Here is a 19,605-nt window from a genome sequence, read left to right as displayed (position 1 = left end):
TTGTTTTCAGAGTGATAAGAATGTAATTTTACTGTAGAACATAAAATAACAGTTTGGTCCAAAGACAACAGATGAAAATACACTACTGAGTGTGCTTCATCTAGTGTAACTTTAAACAACTGAAATATTTTTCCTAATTTGTTTCTTCTGCTTTGGGAGCCTGTCACACAGTTTAATTGATGGCAATTAAAAGAAACTGTAAAATCCTGTCCTGAACTTCTCTTTATTTCAGTTTTACTCTCTACCACATAGTCAGTTGCCTTCAGTTCAATTCCTTTATGCTCCAGTTTAGGCAGTAATGTTGGAAGTGAAAGTACCAATCCTGTTTCTTGTTCCTAGGTTGAAATGGAGCAAGTGAAGTGGGGGTTTGAAGCAGCATCCATCGAGCAACAAATTTGTGAGCACAGGAGAACCCACAATGCCATCGGAGACTATCGTTGGCACCTGGACAAAGTCAAAACAGATCTGGTAATTGCTGTCCTCCCTTACACTTTGCTTGGTCTAGTTATATAACATTGGCTACCTGGTGTTCCACTACAAAAAAAGAAATGTTGGAAAGTTCATACTCTCTTCAGAAAGCAATGGTGTCATGGTAGCAAACACTTCCAACTCTTAATTCCTCAATAATTCCTCAGAATTTTAAAATAAAAATTTAGTAGCTGTGATTATTCTCACTTGCTGTCTCAGTATATTGAACAAGAAAGTGAAAGAATAAGGTGGGTGTTCAGATGCAACCTTGAGTCATCAGGTTTTTTCTGTGAAAAATGCCCGAATTCTGGGCTAAGATTAAAGCTTTTCTTATGTGTTGGTATTATTTTTCTTTCTTTTTTTCCTCTGAGACTTCTGTTGCCCTCTGAATCTTGTGATTGGAATAAAGAAGTGACTGAAAATACCGTGTTAACTTCCTCTCCTATCAGCCCAGCAGTTAGGTATAGGAGAGAGGAGGCTTATTTAATTTCCATTCATCTTTTCTCTTATTTGGCAAGAGAGAGTTCAATCTAAAGAAAAGGTAGTCTGTTCTGGAGCCCTGATCCCTCAACAAAGCTGAAGAGTGGAATGGATTTTTCTCCCTTTTCCCTTCTGTTTCAAATAGGAAAGGTGATAGTCTGCCCTGTGGAATACCAGTTCCAGGGCTGGGCAGGTTCCCAGCCATAGAAATGGGGATAAAGGCTGGAGCTGTCTGCTCACATCGTAATTTATACTCGTTCATCATCTCCAAAGCTTGCTCTAGGACGTGCTGGTGCAAGTTTGGTGCAGAAAGAAATCCAGTTTCGAGTGTTGTTTTGGTGTTGCAGATTATGTGCAGGCTTGGATATATATACCAAACATCCATGAGAGCAGTAAGTTTGTCCAAGCCTTGGTTTTGTACTTCCTGAGTCATCCAGCGGAGCAAATCTGCTATTGACAGATGTCTCTTGCAGGCATTTGCCTGTTACCACCTGCAATTATGATATTGACTCTATAGAGGAAGTACCAGCAAGTAGGCAACTTGTAAAAGGCTCACTAAGTGTTTGCTGTCTCTCTTCCAGCGGGAGAAGGCTGCAGTTCATCAGCTGGAGGAAGAATATGAAGGCCTGCTGGTAAGCAAGGGATGTGGTGCTTTCTGAGACCCTGTTTGCTTTATTAGCACCTATGTGATTGTCGTGGGACACTTCAGGTTTTGACAGAGTGACAGATGCACATTTAAATAATTCTATTCAGCAGTAAACTGCAAGTGCTTTGTACTTTCTGAAAGATTCGTTTTGAGTCATGGACTTGAGATTAATGGATTTTAAGATACAGCATTGCCTGCTGTATAATTGACTTGTTCTCACAAGGAAGTTTCTAGTTTGCACCTGGTGAAGGGAGTTGGTCACCAAGCAGGTGAAGAGTAGACCTCTACCTCCTTAATGGGAGTAAGTGTAATGATAAAATTACACTGTATATGAAGCTTAAGAAGTTATTCAAGGTGGGACTAGAACCAACCAAATTCTGTGTAGGGCTGTGCATCTACCCTTCTGTGGATCTTCATGTAAAACACAGTGAGAATGTTGTGCAAATAGTTTATTTAACACTTGGGAGCAGAATCTGATTCCTGGCAACCTGATTTCAAGCAACAGGATGTGTATTATGATGTGAAGACAAAGAATTTTTTCTTGAAGTGTCAACTGTGCAAAAGATGCTGCTATAACATCAAGGATGTACTATGAGCAGCAAATGCAAGCAAAAGGATGTTAAATGCTCAGGCTATTTTTGTACATCCCTCATGCCTTTTTGCTTGCCTTCCTACATGTCTGCTACAGGTGTGTTAGAAATGACTTTGGGAAGGTGCTGTCATCAGGTTCCTATTCTGTAAATCCTGACACGTTGTGCACTGTCTATTGCTAACAGGTTTCATGGTGCAATAAACTCAGGCACACCTGCTATCCACTACCAACAGGTTTTACAGACATGTGGGGTTTATTGTTATTTTACATTAAAAAAAACTCCAATACAAAAAAACAACCAACCAAACAAAAACCCCAAAAAACAAAAAAAAAACCCCACCAAAACCAATCAAACAAAAAAAAAAAAAAAAAGGCAAAAGCCATGCTGTGCTCTTAGCTTCCCTTTCTCCACACAGCTCAGGCATTTATATGTTTATGGCTTCTCATATCTGTACTTCCTTGCAGAAATATTCCTTTGAGAGAATGGATCAGCTTCGCCAATTTCAGAACCTCATCCAGGCCACCAGCAGAGAGATCATGTGGATCAATGACTGTGAGGAGGAGGAGCTCCTCTATGACTGGAGTGACAGGAACACTGATATTGCCAGGAAGCAGGAATCCTTCTCTGTAAGATAGCTCAACCTCCCTATGCTTTCCATCAGCCCTCTCTTGGAATAGTCAGGGAGAAACAGCCTCTCTCAGGAGAGGCTCATCGCAGGGGGTTTCTTCACTCTTTTGGAGTTCCTGGGGTTTTTCATCAACAGTTTTCAGTGAAGTACTATGTAATAACCTTTGGAGTCAGGACAGGACATTTTTTGGAGGATTTTGTTCCCACTCAGGGAGTTCTCATAGTTTATTTTGACCTTGGAATGTGGCCTTCTTGGTGCAGTCCAGTACAGACTGGTGATCACCTACTGCTTGTGCACACAGCACAGCACAGCCATTGTGCTGGCATGCCAGACTAAGGGACTTGAATCAAGCAGTTTTAATTCTCCCTGTTGGGACTATGCAGAGGTCAGAGGTCCCTGTATTTGGCCCTGATTATCTGTCACCAGGAAGCAGAGCTGTGCTCTCTTCCTCTGATGGCTCTGCATGCAGCACATTGCATGCAGGGTCAGATGTAGTTTGCCCTGCTCCTTGTTGTCTGTGGCTGTGTAGGGAAATTGAGCATGTGTGTTTGTTTAACCAGTATTGGTGCTGATCACTAAATTGAAAAAAGAATGGAGGTTCACACTATTGTGAAAGTGCCTTTTTTTAGTTCAGTTGTTCTGGGTGTTGCAAGATGCAGTAGTTTTTGCTTCCATCATTCTTAAGAAAGAACTTAATGTCCTTTGCTCTCTGAAACAGCAAGCCCAAAGACTAGAATTGAGATGATTGCACCTTCTTTGATTCTACTGTCTTCATAATTAACTTCAGTACACCTAATGGAAACACTTTATAGTGCTAGAGGGAATAATTTTATATTATCACAACTATCTGGGAAATTTTAAGCAGATGAAAACACTGTTCTGGCTTTGCAGTGTACCTTTGGAGTTAGTTTAATGCTGTGTTTTGGTTATTTAGAAACGTATGAGTGAACTGGAGGTTAAAGAAAAAGAACTCAACAAGCTAAAGCAAGAAAGTGACCAGCTAGTGCTCAATCAGCATCCTGCTTCAGACAAAATTGAGGTGAGTTACACTTTGTGTGATTTCACTTGCTTCTTTAGTTGCTACATGGGAGAAGTTCTCAATGAAAGTTCACATACAAAGTGCTGCATTTGGGCTCAAGAAGGGTTTGCTTGCCCAAAATCATGCCCATTTTACCCAGCTTTATGGACTGCTCTAATAAATGTTACTATCTTCCTCTACAAACCTGGCCATTAACAACTGTATGGTGATAGATGGAAGTAAAAATGAAATCTAAGCTTAGGGCGTTATCTGAGTGTGTTGAAATTGCTGTATCTTGATTGTGCTGACTACAGTGCAGCAGAATTTATGATAGGAAGGCATGTAATTGCTGTTCTGCTCTCTTAGTGGGCATGTTTTGAAAAAAGCCACACCTTTTGTTGAGGGTTTATGTTTAATCTAAGTGCAAATACTTTCTGCAGCTGAAATTCATAGTGCCTTTCTATGGCTTAGCCAAGATACTTTTGCTTTCACAGCTTGGTGTGCACTTATTTTTTAATTAAAAAGGCTGCAAAAATTTGGACATTTATTAGGAGATGCTGTAGTTGTTGCAGTTTCAAGAGTGCATAAGAACTCTGCAACTGAAGAAGCTAAAAGGAAAAAAAAATCTTTTCTGCCTTTCAGTATGTTTACTTGATTAACTGTTATCATATGGTGTAAAATCCTATTTCTCCTGTAGTCAGTTTCTCTCTTAAAGGAAAGATTCTTTTAAGCTCCAGCAGTGAAGTGAAAGTTGTGTGTCATTTTTTAAAGAATATACATGGCTGCTTGAGTCTTTTGAATCTAAAAACAACGAGCATAAAATATCATGTTTGGAGGTGTTCCCCAAAAGAATGAGAACATGGCCATTTGCAGCTGAAATACTTTATTTGCACTACTGTTTGCGCATTTCACCCCTTTCTGTTAATGCACCTGGGGCTTTATGTTGATCAAACAAATTCAGGTCACAAACCTTATTTCTCTTTGTGTCTCACAAGCAGGTATTTAACTCATTTCAGTTAGGTGGATGCTTAGAAGTTGTGAAACCATTTGCACGAATGACGTTGTACTGGTATCCATGAGTTTGTTTTAGCAGATTTTTCATTTGCATTTGTGTGAAGCATAGATAATTTTGCTTGAGTCTAGGTGTGGGAGAGAGATCAGTGTGGTGGCCTGAATTGCGTATATTGCTGTTTTACTTAGGCCTATATGGATACATTGCAAACTCAGTGGAGCTGGATTCTTCAGATCACCAAATGTATTGATGTTCATCTGAAGGAGAATGCAGCTTACTTTCAGGTGAGTAGTGATATGGAGAGTTCACACAACTTAAAAAAAAGTGTAAATCCTGTCAAAGATATATTTATTGTGCACACATATATTTACTATAGCACACTGTTGCAATGTTATAAATGTTACCATTGTGCCACAGGTGGATTTCTCATTAAAGGAGTCCATCAATTTTTAGCAGACGTTTTTAAGAGCTACACACAGCCAAATTCACAACTTTTCTCCCGTAGTTCTTTGAAGAGGCCCAAGCCACAGAGTGCTACCTGAAAAACTTGCAAGACTCTATCAGAAAGAAGTTTATCTGTGATAAGAGCATGTCACTGCAGACTTTGCTGGAGCAGATCAAAGAGCTGGAGGTACTGTCACACTCACCTGACAGGTTATGTTCTGCTTTTCTGGGAAACCAGCTGCCCTCTTTAGATAACAAATGTAAACCCAAGTGCACTGCAATGTTTGAATACAGTACTGTATGAACTTGAGACCACTATATTTTTAAGTCTGGAATGAGTCCAACAAATCCCCAATTTTCTGACATGCTAACAAATGAAAAAAAAAAAAGAAATACTTTTATTCTTATGTGGTAGAATAGATTTTGCCTCAAAGGATAAACATATTTGATAAATGATTAATCATGTCACTATATCACTGTAGTCTCTTTGAAAGGATAGAAGTCAGCTTTTTTAGCTCTTATCACAAGTTAAGCACTACAGTCCCAAATTGGAGAAAAAATGGTCAGTAGTCAATAAAAAATGGTCAATAAAAGGCCAATTGATGAAGTCAGGTTTGAAAGTGTAATTGTTGCCTTTTTTTGTTAGCATTCATTTTGTTAGATTCTTTCAATTTATGCCTGTGTTTCTTAAACACCACTTTAACCACATTGAAGATCTGTATGAAAAACCTGCCATGCAAATTTTGCAAACTTTGCATCTTGCCAGAGCTGTAAAGATGCAGCTTAGATGTTTCTCAGCTCTTTTTAAAACTGCAGGTTTACGTTGTAGGCCAAAGGCTCATCCCATTGGAGCTAAAGTAAGTTTTGCCTAGTGTAAGTTCCAAATGTATCCCTCTCGTAAATAGGACAGTGGGAACTAGATGTCTTTTATTTTTAGAATAAATTTGTAACGTATGATTAATCTTTGCAGAATGAACGAGAGAGAATTCTTGAATACAAGAGGCAAGTGCAGAGTTTGGTGAATAAATCCAGGAAGATCGTGCAGCTGAAGCCACGTAACCCAGACTATCGGAGTAACAAGCCCATTATCCTCAAGGCTCTGTGTGACTACAAACAGGATCTGGTATTGTATCCCTTTTTGGCTGAGAATGAACATTGTGTAAGCTAGAACACTGCAAATTACTTAGTAAGCAGACCATTGAGCTGATAGGTGTAACCCCTTTATCTGGTTTTAGTCAGCTTGAATTTCTTTGATGGAAGAAGCCCTGCATTTCTTGGTACTATGAATAAACAAGTAGGTTCTTATTGGTTAATAAATCTAGTAAAAATTACTATTATTAATCTATTAAATAGCATTAATCCTCATATTTCAAATTAGAACATAAAAGTCTTCTTGCTGATAAGACTGAAATTGTTGTACAGATGCCTCTGTGCATCCACACCTTTTTTTTTTGGTGATTGCTCACTTTTCCAGTGCTTCTCTGGATTCTTAGGTGAACAATTCATCTTACAAAAGTGAGGAATATGCAGTTATTCATTAGTATTCCCATTTCTTTTCTGGATGGGTTATGAAATTAATTATGGTTTTTCTTCCTCCTCAGTACTGAGGCTGCTTGGGTTTATTTCTGGGCTTTTTTTTTTTTTTCCTTAATAATAAATTTAGATGTACTTTCTGCTTATGTGCTTCTTTCTGCACCATGGCCACACCTGTGGCTGCCTGGTGTCAGGATTTCTGGCAGTTGGAGCTGGTGAATCTGGCTGTGCCACACTCACTCCCAGTACATTTGCAAATATGGATGTAACACTAAATGTCCTCACGCCTTCAGCTCACTGGCTGAAAGCCATGCATGGTTGCCTAGCTTACCCAGGCCATGTGTCCACATTCAGTCTCTGTCAAGGCAAGCCCCAGGTCTGATGATCTGGCAGACTGGGGTTCTCTGGCTCACTCTTGGGCTTCTTTGGGTTTTCTTCATGTGGAAACCAGATTCAGGGGGAAGGGGTTGATCTGTACTGATCTATTGCCCTAATGTGAAGCTGAGATGCACACCCGGACCAGCTGGGAAGCGCTCCTGCTTCTGTGATCTAGGTGCACCTCCCTTGTCTGTCTCTCCTGGAAGCCCCACCTTAGTTAGCTAAGGAAGAACCCTGTTCTGTGTCCCTTGCAGAAAACGGTGCGCAAAGGCGATGAGTGCATCCTGAAGGACAACAACGAGCGCAGCAAGTGGCTGGTGACTGGCCCTGGAGGAGTGGACATGCTGGTGCCATCTGTCAGCCTTATCATCCCACCCCCCAACCCATTGGCAGTGGATCTGGCTACCAAGTGAGTTGCTGCCCGAGTTTGGACACTTGCCACTGGGGTTAGAGTTCACTCAAAACAGCAACCAGTCTCAAAATATGTTCTGTGCCTTGCTCAGAGTGCACTGCCCCTGCCCCTAAAGGTGGGGGATTAAGGGCTAGACCCTTGACTTGAGGAAACTCACTTCAGTGGAACTTGCTGGGATCTAGGTTGGGGCCTAGAAATGTTTTAAAGTTAATGTCTACACAGTTTTTCTCATCTGTACTAATGAAAATCAGGTATAAATTAATTTCCAAGATTTTTTCAAGTAGAGAACAAGCCTTAACACTCTCCACTTCTGGTGGATGTTTCTTGGGATATTTTGTATCTGTGCTACAAGGGCAGATGCATTTTGGTCATGCTTTTTTTTTTCCTTCATGCCAGAATTGAGCAATACTATGAAGCTATTTTAGCTTTGTGGAACCAGCTGTATATCAACATGAAGAGCCTGGTGTCCTGGCATTACTGCATGATTGACATTGAGAAAATCAGAGCCATGACTATTGCCAAGGTAAGACACCAGCTGGCCTTGCCTGCAGACCAGAGACATCCATGACCTGATGTTTGCTGTCCCAAGCAGACCCTGCAGTATCCTGTGCAGATGCATGTTCTACAAAACCACAGGCCTTCCTTTGCTGGGTTGCACAAAAACTCACACATATGGGAGTTGTAATTTTATTAAAGGAGAAACAGATAAGCAGGAAGATTAGCTAAGGGAATTTATTACATACTTGCTGTGTTAGCTCCCACTGTACAGGGGCACGGATAAACAGAATAAGAGGTAGAATTTCAAACTGCTGTTAAGGTATGAAATGATAGTAACAAGGATAGGTTAACTCAGATGGTACTCTTAGCACCATTCTTTTAGAGGCAACCTAGTTAGGACTCATTCTAAAGTGTGATTACTTTGGGTTTTTTATAGGTTTATTAGTTAGTTCCTTAATGATTAACTAGTCATAAAACTTCCCCAATTGCTTTTTTTTCCTTTTATTTCAAAATTCCCTTCTTCCTTATTTCAGCTGAAAACCATGCGCAAGGAAGATTACCAAAAAATAATAACTGACCTGGAGATCCATTATCAAGAATTCCTCAGAAACAGCCAAGGCTCAGAGATGTTTGGTGATGAAGACAAACGAAAGATGCAGACTCAGTTCACTGATGCTCAGAAGCACTACCAAACTTTGATCATACAACTGCCTAATCAAGCACGACCACCACAAACAGGTTTGTTGTCGTCCTGGCTTTTGTAGAGTTTGGATTGCTGGGGTTTCTTTGTTCCAGAGGTGGCCAGTTGTGCATTCTTTTGTGCGAAAATGTTATTTTCAGCATATGAATAGGAATATGTTCAAGAACTGTTCTGCTGTCTCCCAACATAACAAAACTGGCCATGCACAGGGGAGTGCATGGCTCCTTCCTTTGATGGGAGTCTGGGAATAGTGCTCTAAAATTCATGGAACCTACTGGGAGAATGAGAGGAATTTAGTCCATCTGATAAATTTTCTATTATTAGGAAGCTAAATCTCACTGCTGCATTTTAGGAAGCAAGTTTATATTTTTGTGAGGGAGAGATTTCATTCTCTGAAACAGCTGCCTAAGGCCCAGATCTTCCACCTGCACTCAGTTCTACAGGTCAACTCAGTGCTTGGGTCACTTGGGCACTGCCTTGGCTTTACACATGTTCCTACTCAGCTCTCTGGCAGTTGATGCTTACCCAATTAATTTTACCATTTCAGTGGTCCCAACTGAGTGCTGTCCCGTGGGTTCCTCAAACACCATAATCGTTAATGAGAGAAACCGAGAGTATGAGAAGCAGGAGGCCTGGCTGCTGATGGAACTTCAGAAACTTCGGCGTCAGATTGAAGCTGCTGAGATTCAGATGGTTCAAAGAGCTCCTCTTGGAGTGGATCAAGGGGCTATGCACGACTTTTCAGCCAGAATAAAGGACTTAGAGGTAACCATGGATGCTTGTCTTTGAGCATCAAAAGCTCTGTATGACTCTACGCTGCAGTTCTGTTTATGATCAGCTGGGAAAGACACACATCCTGTGAAGAATAACCTCAGTTGGAGGCTAACCATAATGATTTGGATTAGAATTTACCTTCCAAGTAGAAAAAGTTGACTCTTGGATTTTAGAAATCAAATTCTGCCAGGCAAGGAATACAGAAGGACTGATGTCAGGTCACTGTGAGTTCATGTTACGCCTCATCCAGAGTAAAGCACCATTAAAACCCTTTACCAAGGACTTCATATAACCGCCTGCCTGTAAGGTGCTGTCTGTGGGATACAGACTGGATACATGAGACTTCCTATCCCTCTCCTAGCTCTTTAGATTTGTAGGAAACCATGGAGGGAAGATTGGTACAAAAATGTAACAGGTTTGGCATATGAGAAATTCCCATGGGGCTATGAGGTTACAAAGGTTTCAAGAGGAGAAGGACATTCTGGTCCTTCTGAGCTGAGTTTTGTGGTGTAGGTGCTCAAAAAGACATATGACCTATTGTGGACAAAAAAGAAACTGCTCAGTAGTACTTGCCTTGAAGGAAGCAAGCTCAGCCACTTCTTCAGTCCTCAGTCAAGCTGGTTATGTATAAAGAGCAGGCTGCTTGGATATAAAGACCAATTCCATATGAATATAGAATAGAATGATCTTCCAGCCAACCAAAAATGTGTCAAACAGGCATTCTCTTTTTCTTTAGGGTGTGCAGAACGACTCTCAAATCATGGCTGAAACCCTCAATAAGCATAAGGACTTGCTGCCTAACTTCAGAGGCTGTGAGAAGTATGTGTACTTGCAATCAGAGATAAATGCCCTCTTTCAAAAACTGGAAAATATTAATGGTGTTTCTGCTGGCTACTTAGACAGGTAAGTAAATTGAGGCTTTTGCAATAAATATTCTCTTTTCCCATAATTCATAGTCCAGAAAAAAGTTGCCTTTTGTTACCACCAGTGTAAAATTACACCTTTTTCTCAGCAAATTGTATACATGTTAATAGAAACAGACACATAAATTTCTTCTCTTTTGTGGAACACTTTAAAAAAGAAGGTGAGAAGTATGGATATCACAGAAATTTCTTGTTTACCTATTCTCTTTAGCCAATCATCTACAATTACTTAAAAATATCACTGTTTCTTTCTTAGTCCTTATATATAATGGATTAGTCCTTAGTCCTTCCTTAGTCCTTCCTTATAATGGATTTGCCTTGTGTCATTTATTTTAGCTTGAATGCACTGAGGTGTCTGCTCCAGGTTATTCTGCAAACAGAAGATGTGATCAGAGTTTTTGAAGTCAGGCTGTCTGAAGAGGAGACTGTTCCTTTGGATCTTGATAAAGTGGAGGCTTATCGGGCTTGTCTGAAGGTGAGGGGCCAAAACCCAAGGACAAAAGCAAAATTTGTAGCTGCTAGCACTGATTTATTGAGCTGGGGGAAACCCTTCCAAAACCACAGGAGATAGAAATGCTGATCCTGTTGTAGTTTATGTATAAACATACAATCTTTTGTAAATCAGGCACATTCTTGCTGGCTGGTCCAGGGAGGGGATTGTCCTGCTCTGGAGCTCTGCACTGGTGCAGCTTTCCCTTGAGTCCTATGTTCAGTTTTGGGTCCCACAAGATTAAAAAATGTATAAAGTTATTAGATGGTGTCCAAAGGAGGGCTGTGAGAATGGTGAAGGGCTTTGAGGAAGCTGTATGAGGAGTGCCTGAGGTCATTTGGTCTGTTTGGACTGGAAAAGAAAAGACTGAGGGGAGACCTCATTGCAGTCTACAGCTCCTTCAAAAGGGGAAGAGGAGAGGCAGACTTTGATCTCTTCTCTATGATGATCAGTGGCAGGACCCAAGGAAACAGGAAGGAGCTGTGTCAGGGGAGGTTTAGGGGAAGTTTAGAAAAGGTTCTTCATCCAGAAGTGGGCTGGGCACTGGAACAGGCTCCCCAGGTAAGTGGTCACAGCACCAAGCCTGACAGAGTTCAAGAAGCATTTGGACAGTGCTCTCAGGCATGTAGTGTGACTCTTGGGATGTCCTGTGCAAGGCCAGGAATTGGATTCAGTGATCCTTGTGGGTCATTTCCGACTCAGGAAACTGTGATTCTTTGAAATTATTGGAAGTAACATACAGGTTATTACTTCTTCCACCCCCTGATTGTTGCTGCCCACAGAGCAAGGGCAGCTGCTTGGAAGGTTTCTGTAGCTCTCATTTGACATGACAAAAAGGTAACTGGGTTGTGTTCCATTTGCACCACCTACACACTTTTTTTCCCTACTAAAGGTAAGAACAGAAAATAATGAAAGAGTTCTTATTCTCCCAAATGCATTCAGTGCACTAAAGGACCAACAGATAAAGGCAGATAAAAGACTGGATCTGCAAGACAACTTTGTGCTCAGCAAAGTAGTTATTTCCCTTTTCCCCTTGTACAAGCTGAATACTTTTCACTATAAGATTTGACATAGACTCTGTAGCAAAACCAGGACACTCAATAACACTCAAATTTACTTGCTACACCTAGAGGACAACAAGGGCAATTAACAAGCCTATATGCAAGAAAGGAGATACTGTCTTCAAATCTACATTCACTAGTGATAAACACAAATAATAGTGTACAGAAATGGGTTACAGAGACCTTCCATGCAGCTGGGAGTTGTTCTTAGCTGGAGTAAATTTGAGCTACACACAAAATAAAAAAACAACCAAAAATAAATAAAATAAAATAAATCAACAACAAAAAATCTGTGTGGATTTTTAGGTGTTTAAAAACTGGATATGTCACTCCTGAGGCTTGATTCCACAGCTGTTGCAAGTGCAGGAATCTTTTATACTTCAGTGAAATTTTCTAGTCAGTTGTTTCTAGGAACAAGCAAGGCTCTTGTTCTACTCTGGTAACTGCTCTGCAGAGTTCTGAGAAACTGAAATGTTGGGTTCAGAATATAATAGCAGAGGGCTTTGGTTTAGCAAATTATTTAGTCTAACTTTAAACACATTTATAAGCTGAGCTGTTTACCAAAATAGGTGTTTCACTTTAAATAGTTTAAGTCCAGCTGACATCACGAAACATAACTTACTGAGTTAAAAACAATATCTTTAGATCCCAACATACTGTGCACGCTGTTAAATTGGTTAAGTATCAGTATCTTCTCAAGAATAAATTAAATGACAACATTTTGGTTTTTTCTCTAGAAAATGAAAGCAGACCTAAATATGAAGAAGTCATTACTGAACACCTTGGAAAATGAGCTGCAGAGAACACTTCAGATTCACTCACAGTCTTGCCAGTCATACACCCTGTATGACATGGACATTGGAAAGTACTGTGACAAAGTTACCCAGCTAATAGACCGCTGGCAGAGGGCTGAGAAGCAGATAGATAACAGGTTTGCTCATGTTTTCAGAGCGTTTTCCTTATTGCTGTTGCTACCAAGATCATCTTAGCAGTGAATTCTAAAAGACCTGATGTGCACTAATCTTTGCTTCCAAAGGACAAATGGTGACTTCAGGGCAATGAGACTTGAGCTATTGTGAATAGGTTGAACATACGTCAAAAGGAATTGTGTAAGACCAAGCAGAAAAATGTAGTTAGCCATGCAAATGTCTAACCTATATGCTAAAGAGTTGTTCCAAATTTTTTTTTAAATTCTTGCTAATGTTCTTGGATTAAGTGCTTCCAGTCAACATTTTCCCCCCTCAAAAAAGCAACGATGCTTATTCCTCAACAACTTATACTTTAGGGTTAAAAAAGTAACACTAAGAGTTAAGTAACAAAATCGAACCTTGAATCTGATTCATGAACAGAGGGCATATTCTGATTGTTTGAGGGGGAGAGGTGGAAGTTGAGGTATGGCTTGTTTGATTTTGTTTTATTTTGTTTTTATCTGAGGACAAAATGTAGTCCTAACTGGTTGCTGGTTCTTCAGTGAAAATTGAGAACAAGAGTACTGAAGTTCAGCAAACTTGATTTTTATCACTGCTAGTTTTATTTATTCCTCACTTTGACAGGAAGGCCCAGAGTTTTGAGTAACTCTGTCTATTACAGAGTTACTCAAAAGTGAGGTATTAAAACCCCATATTGGGTGACTAATAACAAGTACAATTCTCATTTATTTAAAATTTTTGTTCAGAATCTCCTTTTCAGAGTTTCCCATAGTTTTACATAAGTTTATTTGAAAACTGTGTAAAGAGAGAGAAAGAGAATGCACTTTCCATTTTGACAAGTTTTTCGCTTTTTCCCCCTAGGTCATGGGATTTAGAAAGGCAGATCAAACAGCTGAAAACCTACCGAGATCTCTATCAGGCTCTTAGCAAGTGGATCTGTGATGCTAAGCGCCGGCAGGACGCTATTGAGTCCATGAAGCTGTGTGATTCCAACACTATCATGAGATACCTGCATGATCAGAAGGTATGCAGCACCTGAATGAGTTGTCTTCAGCTATTTGGATTTAAATTGTTTTGCTATACAGAAAGTATCAGTATCAACGCAGTCTGCACTACAGCGGCCTGTTTTGAATTATAAAGTATGCAAGCTACCAAAAAACACCACATATGTAGAAGGCAGGAGGGAGGAAATATTATTGTCCTCATTACTTTCTGTCAGCACTGCAACAGATTATGAACAAGACTGTGTTTGGCTCCTACACATTCACTGACACTTTTACGCATCAGCTTTGAATTAATTCAAGGGACTGTAAGATGGTGCAACTTATGGGAAAAATTACAGCACAAAAATAAAAATCAAGTAGATGCATCTAAGCTAAAGTCAAGAAACTCTGCCTTCCCAGTGCTGGAGGTTTTTCAGTTGCTGAGTGTTCTCTCTGAGAAAAACCTTCTCATGGCCAAAGAGCTTGCTGTTGTAAAATCTGCCCAGGTACAGGTCACTTCAGGCCTCAGCCTCAGGGGCTGCAGTAGTCTCCTGCTGCAGGTGCTTTCTGATGGAGGCAGCGTGGACAGGAGGAAATACTGGTAAATCTTGCAGGAGTGTTTCATGGCTCACCTTTCTCTTGGCAGAACTTGCACAGTGAAATCTGTGGGAAGCGAGACAAAGTCGAGGAGCTTCTCAAGCATGCAGATCAGTGCTCAGCTGCAATTAAGGTACTTGGATCTCAGCATTTTTGTGGGGTGTGGTTTTTCATGGTCAGGCACATCCCATTGTCTCTGCTCTGCTGACGGGTGAAAAGTCAGCTCCCTGATGCATGAGTACAGAAATTGCTGGGGTGAAATACTTCTGAGTACAAAACACAATGAAAGCAATTTGTGTACTTGTCACCTGATGACTATGGGATCATGCAGCAGATACCAGTGAGAGCTTCTCTTCAGGTGAATCAAAGCCTCCTTCTAGCCAGACCAAATTTTCCAGTTCATGTGTTAAAAAACATAAGGAAGTCAAGAACAGATTGGTGCTTAACAAATTAGGTCTGATTAGGATCTGATCTAGGAGGCAAGACAAATGCAGATTAGCAGGAGGAATGGTGTGCAATAGCCATGAAAATCAGTAACATACAGAGGGAATGATTTTGTGGTCCTTGAATTTTTATGTCACCTTTCTGTTCATGCTTTCTCCAGTTCAATCTTACTCTGTGACAAAGATTTTGATATATATGTAACATGGCATATGTGATACAAAAGAGCTGCAGAGACTGTTATTTCTGATGAAGTTTTGGTGGATAACAGTACTTAGACCAGTTACTCCCATGAAACTGAATCTTTTTCATCTCCATGTAGCCCTCAACTTACAGAAACAGTTGTCCTCTTGTTTTTGTAAAATGTTTTTCCTCTTTTTCCTTTGTCATTCTCCTCCATGAATCTCCACAGGGGTACTTGAACTGATGAGCTTCTGTTTATGACAGAGGATAATCTCTACATGGTCAGAAATATAAAAAAGGGGAAAATGTAGCTTTTCATTAAGGAAACAAAGCCAAATAACCCCAAAAACTTGCACTTTCTGGAATAGTTTCACAGAGAATTCTTTGGCAGTTTCTAAATGGGTCTTGCTTTTTGTCTTATTTTTCAGGATTATGAACTACAGGTTGCTTCCTACAGTTCGGGATTAGAAACATTGCTCAACATACCTATCAAGAAGAGCGTGGTTCAGTCTCCTGCAGTCTTAATCCTACAGGAGGTACCTTTCTTTCCTTTCCTCTCTTTAAATCTTCTGACTGCATTTGTTTGTCTGTGTGAGCCCTTGTGAGTCATACCCAGCTGTGTTCTAACACTTAGCACTGTCACTGCTAATGTGTGTTAAGCACGTAAGCAAAAAGAATTAGTGCAGAATAGTCATTGTGCTGTAAAATCAGACCTGGGCTTGTTCAGACATTAGATTAGCCCTCAGGAATTTATCTCATTCCTATGCACTGTCCACTGCATACATACTGTGAGAAAGGTAGATTCTTGCCCCAAGTGGTTTAGTCACTTTCAGCCAGGGAATTAACTGCTATTAAAAATTTGTCTTGGATTATTTGTGACTGTCAGACAGGAAGAGCAGGACGAACAAGGGGATGAAGACTTGAATTTAATATCACATCAGCAGTGGGGGGCAAACTATCCTGAAAAACCAAAAAATATGTGGATTTTTCGTAAGGAAGAATTCACATTTTTGGGGTCCTCAGAATGTCATGTGAATTTGTGAGGAGGAGAATCTGCTTTTTACTTTGTCTAGTGATGTGTTTACTCATGTAGATTGGAATTCTTTAAGTGGTCTGGACATAGGTGTGTTCATGTCTAACTCTAGTACAAGCTGCTAACAATTCTGTTTCTTTTCAAGGCTAATGAGGCTCAGTCCCGCTATATAGAGCTTCTTACAAGATCAGGAGATTATTACAGATTCTTGAGTGAAATGTTAAAGAGCATGGAGGATCTGAAGGTATTCTAAATGTTTTATTTTCTGTAACTTTCAATTTTGTCACAGATTAGAAAACTATCACTGATCAGAGGCAGAAAGTACAGTATAAAATAGCTCACAAAACTGTATTCAGAACTCAGAGGTGCCTCCTACAAAGGAGGCATATCAGCAGAGTCATGCATCTTTTGTGAAAGAGTGGTGTTTTACAAAGTGATCTCCGAGGTGATGTGTGAAGTGAGGTAGAGAACTGGTGTTCCTTGGTAAATAAGGAGGTGCTCATCAAGGCACATGAGCGATCCTTCCCTGCCCATCCCAGCCTTGACCTCAGTGACAGTGTAGATACCTCAGTGCTGAAAACTTGCTCCTCATGGTTGAGGGCACTTCATTTTAAACCATATTCTAAAGTGTTTTGAAAGAAGCAACTTCTGATTTGAGGCAGCTCAGTGAAACAGAGACGCCCATTAAAGAAGTTGCATATATAGAATGTGAATTTTCACCTGTTTGAAAACTGGGGAGGTTCTAAAGGTGACTGTTCCATACTTCCCCAGTGAACTTCTGCTAGACCACATTTTACTATCAGTAATGCACCTCCCTCCCCCCATCAAGTATCTTTGCCCCTCTGAAAGTCATTATATGCTGATTTCTGAATAAGGTTTCTGAATAAATAAAGATTACAGAATCTGTCTTGATGACATTAAATAAGAAAAGGGGGTTTAGATCTCATTGAAGCAGCAAAAAAATTTCATTTTTAAGTTGTTAGTGTTACAATGTATATTTTATTGCATTTGATGATTTTGAAACAGTTGTCAAAATATTTACAGGAGTTTTTCTGATTGTTTTTCTGCTATCATGTTGCAGATGAAAAACACCAAAATTGAACTCCTGGAAGAGGAACTCAGACTTGCTAGGGATTCAAATTCAGAGACAAGCAACAAACATAAATTCCTGGAACAAAATCTGCAGAAGTACCAGATGGACATTTCTCAGCTCAAGGCAAAGTTGATGAGTTTGGAGGAAATGAAAAGACAAGCTGAAATGGATGGAAACTCTGCTAAGCAAAACCTAGACAAATGCTATGCCCAAATAAAGGATCTAAATGACAGAATAACCAGGCTGACTTATGAGACTGAAGATGAGAAAAGGAAAAGGAAGTTGCTGGAGGATAGATATGAGCAGCAGAAGAATGACTATGACCAACTGCAAAAAACAAGGCAAAATGAGAAAGACAGCCTTGGTTGGCAGAAGTTAGAGTCTGAGAAGGTCATCAAGGAGAAGGAGTACGAGATAGAAAGATTAAGGGTTCTTCTTCAGGACGAAGGAACACGGAAGAGGGAGTATGAAAATGAGCTGGCTAAGGTAAGAAACCAGTTTAGCGAGGAGATGAGTAATTTAAAGAACAAGTATGAAACAGAAATTAATATTAAGAAGACAACAATCCAGCAGATAGCTGCACAAAAAGATGATGATGCAAAAGGCCTCAGAGCCCAGGTTGACAGACTGACAAGAGAGAACAGAGACCTTAAGGATGAGATTGTGAGGCTGAACGATGCCATTCTGCAAACAACAGACCAGCGGCGGAGGGCAGAGGAAGATGCTCTCCAACAGAAGGCTTGCAGTTCTGAGGTGTCACAGCAGAAGCACCAGCTAGAGCTGGAGCTGAAACAGATCATTCAGCTTCGTGGGGAAGATAACTCAAGATACAAGCAGGCTCTTGAGGAGGCTGCCTCAACTATTCAGGATAAAACTAAGGAGCTGGAAAGGCTAAAGCTTCAGCTTCAGGAAGAGGCTAAAAGCCGATGGGAACTTGAAAATGAATTGGCTAAGGTAAGAAACAGTTATGATGAGGAAATTATTAGTTTAAAGAACAAATATGAAACTGAGATTAATATCACAAAGAACACAATTCACCAGGTCACCATGCAAAAGGAAGAGGAGACAAATAATTATAGAACACAGCTTGATAATGCCATGAGAGAAAATAGGAATTTGTGTGAGGAAATTAGGAGACTGAAGAATACGATAACTCAGACAACAGATAATCTACGGAAAATAGAAGAGAATGCTCAGCAGCAGAAGGCAGCTGGCTCAGAGCTTTCTCAAAAGAAACAGCAGCTGGAGATTGAGCTAAAACAAGTTATTCAGAGACACTCCGATGAAAGCATGCGGTACAAACAGTCACTTGATGATGCTTCTAAAACCATTAAGGAAAGAAACAAAGAGATTGAAAGGCTGAGAAAGTTGTTGGATGTAGAAACAAGTCAGAGGAAAGAAGTGGAGGATGAGAACAATCAGTTGAAAAGAGTCCAGTTCGACCTGCAGAAAGCAAACACGAGTGCGACTGAGACAATTAACAAGCTGAGGATCCAAGAGCAGGAACTGGCCAGACTGAAAATTGACTATGAAAGAGTTTCACAAGAGAAAAAAGGCAGGGATCAAGAAAGTGCAAAGTTCCAGAGCACTGTAAAAGACTTGCAGATCCAGAAACATAAGCTGGAGGAGGAGCTTTGCAGACAGAACAAAAATTTAATGGAGGAAACGTCCAGGAGGAAAAAACTGGAGGAGGAAATAGAAGGCATGAGGAGATCTCTGAGAGACCAATCAGTTAAAATAACTAATCTCACACAACAGATAGAGGAAGTATCTATTGTCAAGAAGAGGAATGAAGATGACCTTAGACACCAAAGAGAAGTATTAGATGGTCATGTGAGAGAGAAGCAAAGATACATGGAGGAGTTAAGAAAATACACGTCTGATATCGAGACTTTACGTCGTCAGTTGGTCCAAGAACAGGAGCAATTAAAGCAGGCTCACCTACGATATGAGCACTTACAGAAATCCTCTGAGGAAAAAAGCAAAGCCTTGAATGAGTGCAAAATAGAGATCGAAAGGCTTCAGTCTCTCACAGAGAACCTTACCAAGGAACACTTGTTACTGGAGGAGGAGCTGCGAAATGTTAGATTGGAGTATGATGACCTCAGAATGGTCAGAAATGAAGTTGATGAGAAAAATACCACCATTGCTGAACTAAAGAATCAGCTTCAGATGAGCAGCAAGCAAACCCTGGAACTTCAGGGGTTGCTTAATGATTTACAGAAAGAAAGGGAAAAATTGAGACAGGAAATTGAAAAATTCCAAAAGCAAGCTCTAGAGGTATTCAC

The 19,605-nt window shown here is 40.3% G+C and overlaps 1 protein-coding gene across 4 annotated transcripts in view; it reads left to right on the top strand.

The window, feature by feature from the left end:
• DSP (desmoplakin) overlaps positions 1 to 19,605 on the top strand; it is a 51,332-nt gene that overhangs the window by 26,264 nt on the left and 5,463 nt on the right. For 2 of the 4 annotated variants that reach the window (XM_063161018.1, XM_063161009.1), the window contains exons 5-23: positions 340 to 468; positions 1,530 to 1,580; positions 2,652 to 2,813; positions 3,750 to 3,854; positions 5,034 to 5,129; positions 5,351 to 5,476; positions 6,260 to 6,412; positions 7,455 to 7,609; positions 8,009 to 8,135; positions 8,644 to 8,848; positions 9,358 to 9,575; positions 10,321 to 10,487; positions 10,844 to 10,982; positions 12,796 to 12,989; positions 13,849 to 14,011; positions 14,617 to 14,700; positions 15,620 to 15,727; positions 16,370 to 16,468; positions 17,306 to 19,597. In XM_063161018.1, the coding sequence (XP_063017088.1) occupies positions 340 to 468; positions 1,530 to 1,580; positions 2,652 to 2,813; positions 3,750 to 3,854; positions 5,034 to 5,129; positions 5,351 to 5,476; positions 6,260 to 6,412; positions 7,455 to 7,609; positions 8,009 to 8,135; positions 8,644 to 8,848; positions 9,358 to 9,575; positions 10,321 to 10,487; positions 10,844 to 10,982; positions 12,796 to 12,989; positions 13,849 to 14,011; positions 14,617 to 14,700; positions 15,620 to 15,727; positions 16,370 to 16,468; positions 17,306 to 19,597 (4,773 nt within the window). The remainder of the gene's footprint in view (positions 1 to 339; positions 469 to 1,529; positions 1,581 to 2,651; positions 2,814 to 3,749; positions 3,855 to 5,033; positions 5,130 to 5,350; positions 5,477 to 6,259; positions 6,413 to 7,454; positions 7,610 to 8,008; positions 8,136 to 8,643; positions 8,849 to 9,357; positions 9,576 to 10,320; positions 10,488 to 10,843; positions 10,983 to 12,795; positions 12,990 to 13,848; positions 14,012 to 14,616; positions 14,701 to 15,619; positions 15,728 to 16,369; positions 16,469 to 17,305; positions 19,598 to 19,605) is intronic. The other 2 variants (XM_063161036.1, XM_063161027.1) reach the window with 2 other exon arrangements.

Source organism: Melospiza melodia, chromosome 1, assembly GCF_035770615.1.
Source record: "Melospiza melodia melodia isolate bMelMel2 chromosome 1, bMelMel2.pri, whole genome shotgun sequence".
Classification (NCBI taxonomy): Eukaryota; Metazoa; Chordata; class Aves; order Passeriformes; family Passerellidae; genus Melospiza; species Melospiza melodia.
This window is presented reverse-complemented; position numbering and strand designations above follow the sequence as displayed.